The sequence below is a fragment of the Chinchilla lanigera genome, unplaced genomic scaffold, assembly GCF_000276665.1.
Source record: "Chinchilla lanigera isolate Chin_1 unplaced genomic scaffold, ChiLan1.0 scaffold00094, whole genome shotgun sequence".
NCBI classification, from domain to species: domain Eukaryota; kingdom Metazoa; phylum Chordata; class Mammalia; order Rodentia; family Chinchillidae; genus Chinchilla; species Chinchilla lanigera.
This window is the reverse complement of record NW_004955495.1, coordinates 2,828,813-2,841,635: the sequence shown is the minus strand read 5'-3', so window position 1 is coordinate 2,841,635 and position 12,823 is coordinate 2,828,813. Positions and strand designations below refer to the sequence as shown.

Genomic DNA, 12,823 nt, shown 5'->3' with positions numbered 1-12,823 from the left:
AAAAATCTTCCAGTGGTTTCCATCACAGTTGGAGTCAAATTCTCAATCCTAATGGTCTATAAAGGTCCTGCATCTCCGACCGGTCTGACCCGGCCACTGCATGAGCTCAAATGCTCCGGTTTCCTCCCATTCTTGGAGGTCTCAGGGCTGCTTCTGGCCCCAAGGCCTTGGTACAGGCTTCTTCCTTTCCTCGAACTCTGCTCCCCTCCACCCTTGCTCTTGTCAAGCCAAGATCAAAACCCCGGTGCCCTTCACACCCCACGCCAGGTGACGATCCGTGTTATCCTCCCACTGACGGGCTGCAACCTCAGACGCCCACAGGGCCCAAGCAGTTAACACAAACATGTGAAGCAAGCTGGAGCTCGGGTCCGTTTTACACACACACACACACACACACACACACACGCACACATGCACACACACACACACACACACACATACAGATGATTAAACATGCAGAAACTTCTCATCTGCCACAGGACAGCCGTGACAGGCAGAATAATACAACGCCCTCTCCTACCCCCAAATCTGCATATCCCAAAGCTTGAGGCCTGTGGATATTTTTTATAGCAAAAGGAATGTTGTGTGACTAGGTCAAGGAGCTTGAGATGGACAGGTGGTTCTGGGTTCTCTGGAGCCCCACGTCTTCACAGGGGTCTTTGCAAGAGGGATGCAGGTGTCCACACTCTTGTCTTTTTTCTCCAGTGCCACCAGGGCCTTCACACTGAGCTGCATCCCCAGCCCGTCTTCATGTTTTATTTTGAGATAGGCTCTCACTAGGTCACTTGGTTGCCCAGGTTGGGCTCGACCTTTCGATCCTCCTGCCTCAGCCTCCCAGAGTGCTAGGACTGCAGATGTGCACCTGGCTATATTGCTAGCTTTGAAAGACAGAGGAAGCCGGGAGGCATAAACTAGGGAAGGCAGAAGATCCCAGAAACTAAAAATACAGGAAAATGGATTTTTTTCCTTAATCTCCAAAAAGAACAGCCCTGCTATATCTTAATTTTAACCCCAGATATTTCATTTTGGATTTCTGACTTACAGAAACCTAAGGTAACCAATTAGTGTTGTTGGTGGTTTGTCACAGCAGTCGCAGGAAACTACTGTAACTGTCCTTGTTCACATTTCTCGAACCTCCTGGTCACCTCGGGCTGTCTCGGTACAGACAGTCCCCGACTTGCGTTAGTCTGGCTTAGTGACTCTTCGACTTTAAAATGGTGTCTGAGTGACGCCCCTTCAGGAGAAACCATACTTTGGTTTTTGATTCTTTTCTCGGGTCACTAATGTGTGGTACCATCTCCAGATGGGTTCCAAGGAGGGTTCCCCAAAGCACAGTTGGAGAACCTCCCCTCACCCCACCCGAGGCTCAGGCTGCAGGTTGGTTGATCTCCATCAGAGAAGAAGAATTTTCAAGATGTGTCGGTAAGAGACCTGGAGGGGTTCTGGAGGTAGAGTTTTAAAGCTGAGTCACTTGTAGGACCATGAATGCACCCCAAGACCATAGTGTGGAGGGAAATAAATCAGCCACACAAGCTGAAACATCTCAGAGTTTCTCTTATATGAGAAATTCAACATGTAAATAAAGAGCAGGATAAAAGAAAGATAATAGGAAACAGCAGACGGAGCTTTCTCAGAGGAGAAGGGGACCAGGAGGTGGGGGGTGCGCAGGAAGGGGGTGCGTGAAGGAGTGAAGGTGCAGTGTGTGCACACCCTAAGTCCTCACAAGGAAGCTCAAAAGACGAGGCAGGAATAAACATAAAAGTACACAGGTTCGTAGAGCAGTGGCCTCACGAGGGGCAGAGGCCTGCTGTGGCCTGGAGCGCCGCATATTTTTGTGGTCTTGGGATATTTTCTGGTGTCAGGCAGAAACTGAGTCATGAGCAGGCCTGGGGCTGCTTGAAAACCAAAGAAGATGTGATTTCTCTCCCTTTCACCTCATTAGTCATAGATAAAATCCACACAAGCTTGTGGTTTCAAGCTTCAGCTCAAGGGAAGATAACATTCTCTGGTGTGCCGATGAAGTCCAGGGCCCCGACAACATCAGAACGTGGTGCAAGTTCGGGAAAACCTCAAGGTCCCAAAGCAAACTCAACGAAGACAGCCAAGGGGGAAGCCGCAGCCTACTCCTCTGTGGAGTCCATCAACACAGCCCATTTTAGCTACACGAGAAACACGACCTCGGAGCAAGGAAAGGATATTCTTGAGAGACCCGGTTAATAATATAAATGTCCCCTGAGACTTTATTCAGTATGCCTGCCACTTTGGCTCTCTCTCTCTCTCTCTGAAAATCTGTCATTTTGCAATTAGCTCTTCCCATACTGTATTCGACAGCCCACATGTCTTGTCTGAAATCTTCATCAAAGAATCAAGGTGAGTTGCAGTTCCTTGCTGCGTTAGGACCCCTCTGTGCTGTGTTGGGACCCGGCTTCAGGGGAACATTCAGGGTTCTAGGACCTTACTCTCACCCGTGCCGGCAGGGCACCCGTCTGTCCCGTTCCGCTACAGTACAAGCCATTCTCCTGCGCTCCAAGCTGCTGAGATGCGCCGGCTGCTTCCTGGTGAGCTTTCTTGAGGGTGTGGGTCAGTGAGAGGAAGCACAACTGACAGGCGAAAGGCAGAGCCCGACCCCAGTGGACAGCCTTATTCAGACCCTTCGGGATTTTTTTTTTTTTTTTAGTGAGCTTCCTGGAAGAGAAAAAGGACTGAGTGACTTATGTGGTGAAGCTGTAGCCTTTCTAAAAAGTATAGTTTTAAAGTTCCGACTTTCCTTGTCTCCTTTCTACCTACCATTACTTCTTCTATCCCACCTCAGCATGATCATGGTAGCGGGCTGGATCCATCAGTCCAGCGGTCACAAGCAAACTGATTCTCCGCAGCGACCTGTCGAAGCAGTGGCCTGTGGACACAGGTACTTAATCAGTCGCATGAGATGTTCAGTACTTTATTGTGAAATGGGCTTCGTGTTGGATGACTCTGCTAAGGTGGTTGTCCCGAGGATGGCTGAGGAGGGGAGGCTGAGCGGGGCAGTTCAGTGGGTTAAATGTACTCAGTGAGATGTTTTTCTTTTGCAGCACCGAGGATTGGAACCCAGGCCTCTCACGTAGCAAACAATTACCTTTGAGCTCCACTCCCCCCGGCCCTTCCTATTTTTTTGTTATTTTGACACAGGGTCTCACTCAGTTGCCCAGGCCGACCTTGAACTTGTGATCCTTCTGCCTCAGCCTCCTGAGTGGCTGGACTGACAGGTGTGCATGCCTGTGCCCTGACTGTTTCACGCACTTATTTTTTCATTTATTTATTTTCAAGTTACGGGAGGTTTCTCAGGACCTGACCCCGTCGCAAGGTAAGAAGCATCTGCGTTTTCCCACGTTGGATGGGGGAGTCATTTAACCGTTCTGTGCCGGGATTTCCCTCTGCATAAACAATGACTGAAATAGCACTGCTGGCAGGTGGCTAGACAGTGAGGGGCCCGAGGGACAGAGGGAGTGTATGTCCAAATACCATGCATGGCCAGTTAAGTAACGAAGCAAAGGCTCCAATGTATAACACATTTATTATCATTCGTCAGGTGTCAGCTCCAAAGCCATCCCGTGGGCACAGGAGCATGAAGGTCGCACATCATGCTCCTTCCTTCTGATACCCGGCCTTACTAGTTCCAGAGCAAGGCCCACGGCATTCCTGGCTGCCCTGGCCTCCAGTCCAACGACATCAGGAGAGGAAATGTTCTTTAAAGACCTTCCTGCCTTAGGTCGGGGCCTGGTTTAAATTAAGGAGTTATCTTTTACAAGTTTCTCATACGATGAAAGCCCCTAAGAAAACACTGACTGTCTTAAAAGGACAGAAAGACTTTTGCATTTCCAAAGAAACGTCTAAGTAAAATGTCAATCAGCATTATAATGACTCTAGTTCCCTGAACCACAGGAATAATTCTTGTGTGCATAAAAAAGATATTCAAATTCACATCTGCTGCACATGGCTTCATGGCATTGCCCATCTTCTTGCTCAGAGGTGTAACTCTACACCTACCTCACAATAAACTCTACCTATGCCATCGCATGGCCACCTCTGTGTCTTCACTGAATTCTTTCAGCAAAGGAACAAAGACCTGAAGACCAAGGAAGTGAGGGGTCCGTTCCTTATTGGGTCAGGACCTGGCTTCCTGGTGACAAAGGGAACAGCCTCTACTCAACAGGACTGTCGCTCCAGGTAACACCTTCCCAAAAGAACCCAGAAGTCTGGAATCGCCCCTGTGCAGAACTTTCTCATATTTAAATATTGGCTATTCCTATTTTAAAGACATATTCACGTGACTAGGTAGGGGCTGTGCATGTGAGACCACCTTTGATATAATAACTGAGAAGAATCAAAAATTTAAATGTGCATTGTAATTATAACTGTGCTGGTCAGCTTTCTGTTACTATAACAAATACTGGGGGTAACCACAAAGAAAAGTTTTTTCTTGGCTCATGGATTTATTTATTTATTTATTGGTCTTTTTTGAGACAGGGTTTCGCTATGCAGTTCCGGGTGAGCTTGAGCTCACTTTGTAGCCCAGGCTGGTCTCAAACTCACAACAATCCTCCTGCCTCAGCCTCCCAAGTGCTGGGATTACAGGCGTGTGCCACCAAACCCAGCTGGTTCATGGATTTCGAGGGTCTAGTCTACGTTCTGTTGGCTCTGTTGGCTCTGTTGCTACCATGGTGGTAGACTATGGTGGGACAAAACTGCTCACCTAATGGCCAGGACCTTGGTGAGACACTTTTCCAAACCATAGGAACAAATTATGTTTACAAAAAGAACAGCTACTAAGGATTAAAGAGCTCACTGCAGGCCAAGCTCTACAAAAGTACTTAAAGATTCAAGTCACTTAATCTCACAGTGATGAGCATCAGGTAGAGGCCACCCTTTATGTTCCTCACATATGAAGAAACTGAGGCCCAGAGAAGCCAGTGATGGAGCCCAAAGTCACCTCTTTGGGAAGTGGCAGAACAGGGACTTGAACTCAGGTGGTCTGGCTCCAGGTGAAAAGTACTGTGCTTCTCTAAAAGGATGCATATCAGTGTTTGCACACAGTGACCTGTGGTGGGAGGAGCCTAGCGTGGTACTGTGAAGTTGAGGAATTATCACCAGCTAACTTCTCCTACCTCTGGGTCTTGGCAAGAGAAGAAGAGAGGGGGAGGGATTTCCTGCACAGGGTGGGGGTAGGGTGAGGACGGTGGACTGCAGGCCCTCAGGAAGAGTTGATGATGGGGCCCAAGAGGTGAAAGAGGAAACAGAGCAGATAAACTTCTCAGAAACTGCAAAGTAGGTCAGTGTCGTGGGCCAGGGGCTTCCTGGCCCTATACTTCATCTGAACCATGCCAGGGTCTCGGCTCCTGCCATAGCTCGAGCTTTTAATTCCTTCCCATCTTCTGTTCACCTCCATCTCTCCCTGTCTCCTTCTCCCTTTCCCTCCATCTCCTCCTTCCCTCTCCCTCTCCTTCCTTCTCCCTGATGTTCCTTGTCTTCATCCCTTCCCTCTTCCTCCTCCCCCTCCTAACCCTACATCTCCTCCTCCTCCTTCTCCTTTTGCCACCCTCTCTTTCTCTATCCCTTCCACCTGCCTTCTTCACCCACGTCCACTTCTTCCCCTTTGTCCTCCTCCTCCTCAAGGCTGCAAAGCCCCTGGTAGAATGACTTTTGGAGACTAAACTTAGCAAGAGGTTCCGTCCCCATGCGGAAGCTGGTGGCTGCCTGTGGCTTTTATAAATACACTGTCCCCGTACCTTGGTCTCCTCATCAAAGCCACGGAAACAGAAAGACTGTGATGAGAGTAAAGGAAACTCCAGTGGGTGCTGGGGCTGGGCACTTGGGGCCCTTCTACCTCCTACCAGCCCAGCGAGGGCAAGGCGATGGGAAACTTCCCTGGACTCTCCAGCCCTAGGTAGAGGGAGGTATCAGTGCCTCTGACAGGCCACAATGTCAGCACTTAAAAGCTGGGCCCTAATAGTTCCTTCCCAGGGTTTAGATATGATGATATACTGTATATGGTGAAACTTACACAGGGTGGCTGGTTTACGGGAACAGCCCCACAAATGTTAATATGGCTAATCTCTGACAGCTCTGCACACTTCTTGAGCTCTTACTGTACCACTTGCCAAAGTAAACAGGTTTTCCCATGCCTGATCTTTACAAGGAACCTCAGGAGTGAGTTGTCTCCCCTGCTCCATTTTACAGATGAGGAAACTGAAGCACTGAGCAGTGGTAGGACTTGCTTAAGGTCACACAGTGACTAAGTGGTAAGGTGGAAGCCGGGACCATCAACTCTGTATGTCATAACAATGGTGCCCACTACACCAACAATACCAGTGATGACAGATATTTCATCTCTTGTCCGAAGATTCTAGGAACTAAGACCTCTCTCCAGCCGCACTGCGGTGACGCCCATTTGCATAAGCCAGCGGATTTGAATGCATATCATTATCTGCCTCTTCCCAGGCTTTCTTCACTCCAAGCTTCCAGTGGCTCTGCAGACTGTCAGTCTGTTCTGGATGTGGCCAATAAGGTACCTTGTGGGCGGAGCCTCCACTTCCTTGGAGTTGTGGATGGGAGGGGAAGACAAAACTAGACATGAGGTTTACCCCAGGCTTCCTGCATGATCCGGGCTCCTCACCTGTAAGACGACCTCAGTGGGGCCATCCCTCTGCCTCTGTGAGCCACTGCCTCTGGTCTCTTGTCCCCTACCCTTCTTCACGGGGATTTTGGGGCCTGCACACCACATCCCACCTTCCTTCGCCAATTTCTTTCCACAAGAACTAGACAGACCCGAGTGCAACTGTTTGTTGTTTATTTCAAAGGCCAGTGGTCGAGGGGCCCTCGGGCCGCAGGCAAGGTCTAGTCCTAAGCCAGGATGTGTCGGTCCTGGCTGGGAAGGACCCTCAGGCCCGGTGTATGAGATGTTTGTCATTGTGACCCCACGTGGGTCACCAGTTCTGACAGTGACCTGGTGTGTGGAAGTCCACAGTGGTGAGCGTGAGCAAATGTGCCTCTGACCCCCTGGGAGGGTGGCTGGGGGTGTTTGGTGCCACCTGTGAGCTGTGTGTGCCGTTTCCTGTGATGGTCATGGATTCTCCGTGACAAGGCAGGTGTGACTGTCGAGTCATCCTTCGCTCCTTTCGTACCCTCAGCAAGCACTTCCTGTGTGGCAGGGGCATGGCAGCGGCACCCCCGTGGGCTGGGTGTGCCCAGCAGTGACAAGACACGGCCAACGGGCTGAGGCCACCTCGGCAGCTGGAAATCCACCACGGTGGGACCGTGTACACCATGGTCCCCAGGGAAGGTCCACGCCACACAGCCATGAGGCTTCACTGTGGTTGTACATGGCACTGGGCCAGGCTCTGCACGTGGACCGGCCCTGATGACAAACGTGCCCCTGGCCCTGCTTGTGACAGACAGTAGGGAGAGCCACACGGTTGCCAGTCTCCAACCCAAATCCCTGGAATCCCACTTTCTTTGGGAAGAAAAGTATAAATACCCGTCCCTCATCCCGTCTTCCTGAATATCAGGCAAATCAGCCGGATGTCACACTCGAGGGTCTAGAGACCCCCAAGTCTCCAGTGTCCCTGCTCCAGGTCTTTGTCAGTAGAATCGTCCATGGCAAGGTCTGAAGCTGGGGGGCGGGCCCCTCAAAAGGGCCTGCTGGGTCTTCAGCCACTCAAGGTGTTGAGATCATGGTCCCAGGAGGTGTCCACCCAGCTGTCCACCTGCCAGGTTTTGAGCTCCCTGGGAGGCCCCCCCAAGATCTCCGTGGCCAGATTGCCCGTCCACTGCGGGACCTCTGAGGTGTCTCCTTCCGCATCTCTCCTTCCTCACACCATGAAAGCGCCGAAGTAGGACCGAGTACCATCGCGCAGGCGGACCAGACGCTCATCGGGCACCCGGACGATCACCTCCTCTCCCACCTCCAGGTGCACCACGCCGCCCAGGAAGCTGCTGTCCCACCAGACGCGGGAGCTGTTTGCCCGTCCACAGGGTGACCGCCGGCTGACCAGCAGCTCCAGCTCCTCGGGGTAGCGGGGCGTGCGCTTGTAGAGCCCGTGGGTGACCGGGAGGCCGCTGGCCAGCCCCTGGGGACAGCCCACACCACCCAGCTGCACTTTCGAGTAGATGTAATAGTAGCCGGCCTTGGTGGTCACCAGGGCCCCATTGCGGTAGCTGAGGCCCCTCAGGAAGGCCAGGCCCAGCTGGGACTCCCACAGCAGGGGGCCGCCACTGCCCGTCAAGCTGGAGTTGGCTCCTGAGGGGGGAGAGAAAGAGAAACGGATCCACTCGGGTCTCCTTCCTGCTGTGTGACCCGAGGCTGGTCATCAGCACTTTCTGACCCTCTGCTTCTATGCTAGGCTGTGTCTATGGATAGTTACTATATTCCTGCTTTGTGGATGGGGCAACTGAGGCACAGGGCAGCAAGGTGACTTGGGTATTATGTTTTTGTTTTTGTTTTGGGAGGATAGCAGGAATCGAATTCAGTTCCTCATGCTTGCCAGGCAGGTGCTGCATCGCTGAGCTATATCCCAGCACCTTGTATTATGTTAACTTATTTTACCCACATTTTCACCACCAGTGGAGAGACAAAGCAACTGGACCACCAAAGGAGAAACTAAGGCACGGTGTGATGAAGTGGTCGGAGGAAATGTCAGATCCTGAGAGCTGCTACATCAAAGGACCCAGGCAGAACAGACCCTGGTGCCAGCAGCCAGGGAACCCCTGTGTGGCTCGGCTTCTTGCTCTGCAATACGGAGCTAGTAGAAGTCCCTGCCTAGGACTGCATGAGATTCACAGGTACCAACCATACCAGGGCAAGACACAAAGCACTGGAGAAGTGTTCAGTGAATAAAATTAGAAACACACAAGTGCCTCCTTATTTGTGGTTTCAGTTGTCATGGGCTCACCACGCTACAGAAACATCGAATGGAAAATTCCAAATCAAAAGCTCATATTTTAAATGACTTGTATGGCAATACAGTGCCATGAGTATTCTATTTTGTTATAAATTATTGTTAATCTCTCCTTGCACTTAATAAGTTGAGCTTTATCATGGGTATGTATGTGCAGGGAAAAATATAGTATACCCAGGACCTGTTACTCTCTGTGGTTTCAGGAATCTTGGGATATATGCCCCATGAATAATGAGAACTAGTTTTTGTAGCTACAAGAGCCTGTGTGCACCAGGCAACTCTATGGATCAAAATATATAGTGCATGTTTAAATTTTAAAAGTATATTACAATAGCCAGGCGTGGTGGTGCACGCCTGTAGTCCCAGCACTCGGGAGGCTGAGGCAGGAGGATCATTGCGAGTTCGAGACCGGCCTGGGCTACAAAGTGAGCTCAGGATCGGCCTGAACGGCATAGCGAGACCCTGTCTCAAAAAAAAAAAAAAACAAAAAAAAGTATATCACAATAAAAACACACTGTCATTAATCCTCTTCAAACTCGTCCCCCTCACTTCAAGTACACATATTCCACTGTTCTGGCCACTCCCCGAAGCAGTTCTGGAGTCCTCTTTCACGAGTGTCTTTACAAGGCAGGATCAAAAGCACAAGGAATCCTGCCGCCGAGTGCCACCCAGCAGAAAGGCTCATAAAAACGTCACGATGTCCTCGTCCACCTCATTCACGGGATCTGGCGCCGTGTGACTTCTGGCGCTTCTCCAAAACCAAAGTGATCGTGAAAGGTGAACATATTGAATTGATTCAGGCCATGGAGGCAGCCCTGAGAGCACAACCCCAGTCAGTCACAAAGGACTTCCAGCCCCGCTTCCGAAAGTGGCAGGAACAGTGGAAGACGTGTGTTTGAAGTGAGCAGGGGTGTTCTGAGAGGGATTCGCGGCAATCTGTCTTTCACTGTAACACACTTTTTAAACATTTTTAACGTCTTCCATAGTTTTAGATCACGTTGCCTAGTGCATGAAGGAATGAATAAATGCTCCGCACATCACGGCACTGTCTGATCCCCAGGGCCCCTGCCCCTGCCCATGCCGGGACCCGGGGGCCCTCTCACCTGTAAGGTGCGCTGCTGGGTTGGTCTGGTGGGATCTCCGCTCTGGGGAGAGAGGGTCAGAGGTCAGAGACAAAGACAGTGAAGCATAGGGGTCAGCCCCTACGGGGTCATCTTGTCTACCTCCCAGTGTCGGTCCCACCCCTTCCAAAGAGACCCGAACTTCTGCTTCTCAGGCAGGAGGGCTGGGGAGGGGCACCTGTGGGCTTGGGGCATTGCACAACCACGTTGAGCAACAGGCAGAGGGGTGGGGGCGCGTGGGAACCGTGCCCCTCCTCCTTAGGGACCTGGACTCTGACTCACCTTGTACGGACTTCTCCCAGGACCCTGCATCTTGGTCCTAAAATGCAGAAGGAGCCCACGGTGAGGACCTGCCACACCCCTGCTCCAGGCACATGGTGATGAGACAGCCAGACCATGGCCACAAACACCAGCGTCGGACACACACACAGAGCCACATGCCTGTGTACACACACACAAACCCACACGCGCACTCCCTTGCGCAACGCTCAGCAGCCCAAACAAGCGTGGTTCTCTGCATAGGCAGAGTTACGAACACCGCCTGCAATGGACTTAATGAATTATTATGTGTAAAGTGTGTTATAGTCCCTGGTCCATAGAAATGTTCATTAAATAAGTTGTACAGGTGATGACTTCTACCCAAAATGCTTGGGACCAGAAATACTTCAGATCTGAGGGTTGGATTGGGGAACATTTGCATACATTTTATCATTGAGCATCTCTTATCTGAAAATCCCAAATCCAGAATGGTCCAAAAATGAAACTTTTTTTTTTTTTTGGCAGTACTGGGTATTATACCCAGGGCACTCGCACTGGGCTGTATCTCCAGCCCTTTATAAATTTTAAAATTCTGAGACAAGCTCTTGCTAAATCATTAAGTTACTTCCTAGGGACTAGAACTTGCAATCCTCCTGCCTCAGCCTCCCAGACTGCTGAGATTACAGGCCTGTACCTCTGTGCCCAGCTCAAAATCTGAAACTTTTTGAGTGGCATGTCTGGTCTCAAGGAGATTTTGCAGCATTGAAGATTTCAGATTTAGGAGTTTGGGGTTTGGAACTACACAGGCACCCGGATGGCTGCACACACGGACACCAACTTGTATTTGTGGCACACGGCACAGACCTAACGCTTAGTGGCAGGCTGAAGAGATGCACGTGGATGCAGACACCCGGGAACAAGGTTTAGGGACCCATGTGGGTTCTCAGGCACAGACCCAGGGACAGAGACCCGCAGCACTGGCGCGTGGGGTGTCACGGGTGAGTACGTGGGCAGGGGGGACCCAGCACAGGACATGTGGCCACCAGAACTGGATACGAGGAGACAGAACGTGGTGACCAGGACACCAAAGGGCAAGGCCACACGTGCACATCGCAGGACATACAGACCCACAAGTGTGGCACGTGGCCAGGCTGTCCACAAAGACAGCCAGCTGTGCAGCGAGAATCCCAGGAGCAGGACCAGGCAGGCATGGTTAACCACGGCAGCAACGTGGGGACTTCGCTTTCAAATGGTTAAGCACCTGCCTTGGGCCGGCCACCGCCCAGCACCCTGCGCACCTCCATCAGTCACACTTCGTTCTCTAGAAAGTGGTCACTCCTTTCTTCTCTCTCTCTCTTTCTTTCAGTACTGCGGATTGAACCCAGGGCCTTCACACGGAGCTGCATCCCCAGCCTTTTTTGTTTTTGAGACAGGGTTTCGCTAAGTCACTAAGTTCCCCGGTCTAGACTGGAACTTGCGATCCTCCTGACTCAACCTCCCAGGCGGCTGGGATCAGGCTGTACTCACTCTTACTGTCATCCCCATCTTATAGATGAGGAGACTGAAGTCCAGAGAGACTGGTGGGCTGGCAGCAGCAAGTCAGAGGTCAGGCTGGACGCTGCCTGTCTGTCCTGCAAACACACAGACGCACGGACACACAGGGACACAGAATGGCGCAGGAGGCAGCCCCGGGCCCCACTCACCGGCAGGCGGGCCACCATCTCCTCCAGACGCCAGTACAGCTGCAGCAAGAACCAGCCCTGGGCAGCCAGTGCAGCCCCCAGGAGCAGCAGCAGGAGCCCGAGGCCCACCCGGGCAGGGCTGCAGCACCTTTGCTTGCGGCTGGGCCCCAGCCTCCTGAACGGGATGTCCGTCTGTCCTTCCACCACAAACACCGAGGGCCGCACAGCCGTGTCCTCCATGCCCCAGCAGATGGGGCCCCGGCGCCTGAGCTCTGGGGCTCAGAGGAAACCGCAGTTGCCCAACGCTCTGGGCTTTGCGCGCTGCAGAAGGGCCCTGCGCCCCGCAGCCGCTTTTAGAGCTGGGGTTCGGCCCCTCCCCTTTCCCCAGGCGCCCTCCTCCCCTTCCTGTGCCCCCACTGGGGCCCCGTGCATCTCACTCTCACTCTTTCCAGAACCGCCTGGAAATGTGACTCGGAGCGGATGGGAGCGGGGCGGCCCCAGCTTTCTCCCCGCGGCTGCTGGGCCTGCCGGGGCGCCCAGGGTTTTCGAGGAGCCCAGACACAGGCCGCGCACTGTCCTGATCTGAGGACACAGCAAGGAGCAGGACAGACTCCGTCTCCAGTTCTGGCGGCTCCGGTTCTACCTGGATGACAGGGACACGGACCCGAAGGACAAGAAGAGAACAGGTGCCGTTTCCATGGTGCTGAGGGCAGTGCAGAGTTGGAGAGGAGGAAGGGGTTGCGGTGTGCGTGTGTGTCTGTGTGTGCACATTCAGGTGGTGTGCAGGTGTGCACTGTCCCGGTGTGAGCACGCATACACGTGTCCATGC

At 52.2% G+C, this 12,823-nt stretch overlaps 1 protein-coding gene across 1 annotated transcript; it reads right to left on the bottom strand.

The window, feature by feature from the left end:
* Nucleotides 1–6,809: 6,809 nt before the first annotated feature.
* Tnfsf14 (tumor necrosis factor (ligand) superfamily, member 14) lies at nucleotides 6,810–12,322 on the bottom strand. The gene is made up of 4 exons (XM_005405702.2): nucleotides 12,016–12,322; nucleotides 10,337–10,373; nucleotides 10,037–10,078; nucleotides 6,810–8,275 (listed from the first exon to the last, which is right to left on the bottom strand). The coding sequence occupies exons 1-4, from the start codon at nucleotides 12,232–12,234 to the stop codon at nucleotides 7,848–7,850; spliced, it is 726 nt and encodes a 241-aa protein (XP_005405759.1). The 5' UTR covers nucleotides 12,235–12,322; the 3' UTR covers nucleotides 6,810–7,847.
* Between the last annotated feature and the right edge of the window lie 501 nt (nucleotides 12,323–12,823).

Bases quoted from the DNA above. Each gene is read 5' to 3' on its own strand.
- Tnfsf14 (XM_005405702.2), bottom strand. From the start codon at position 12,234: ATGGAGGACACGGCTGTGCGGCCCTCGGTGTTTGTGGTGGAAGGACAG. The intron at 10,374-12,015 runs GTGAGTGGGGCC...TCTGCATTTTAG, and splicing joins AGATGGTGGCCCGCCTGCCG to GACCAAGATGCAGGGTCCTG. The intron at 10,079-10,336 runs GTGAGTCAGAGT...CTCTCTCCCCAG, and splicing joins CTGGGAGAAGTCCGTACAAG to AGCGGAGATCCCACCAGACC.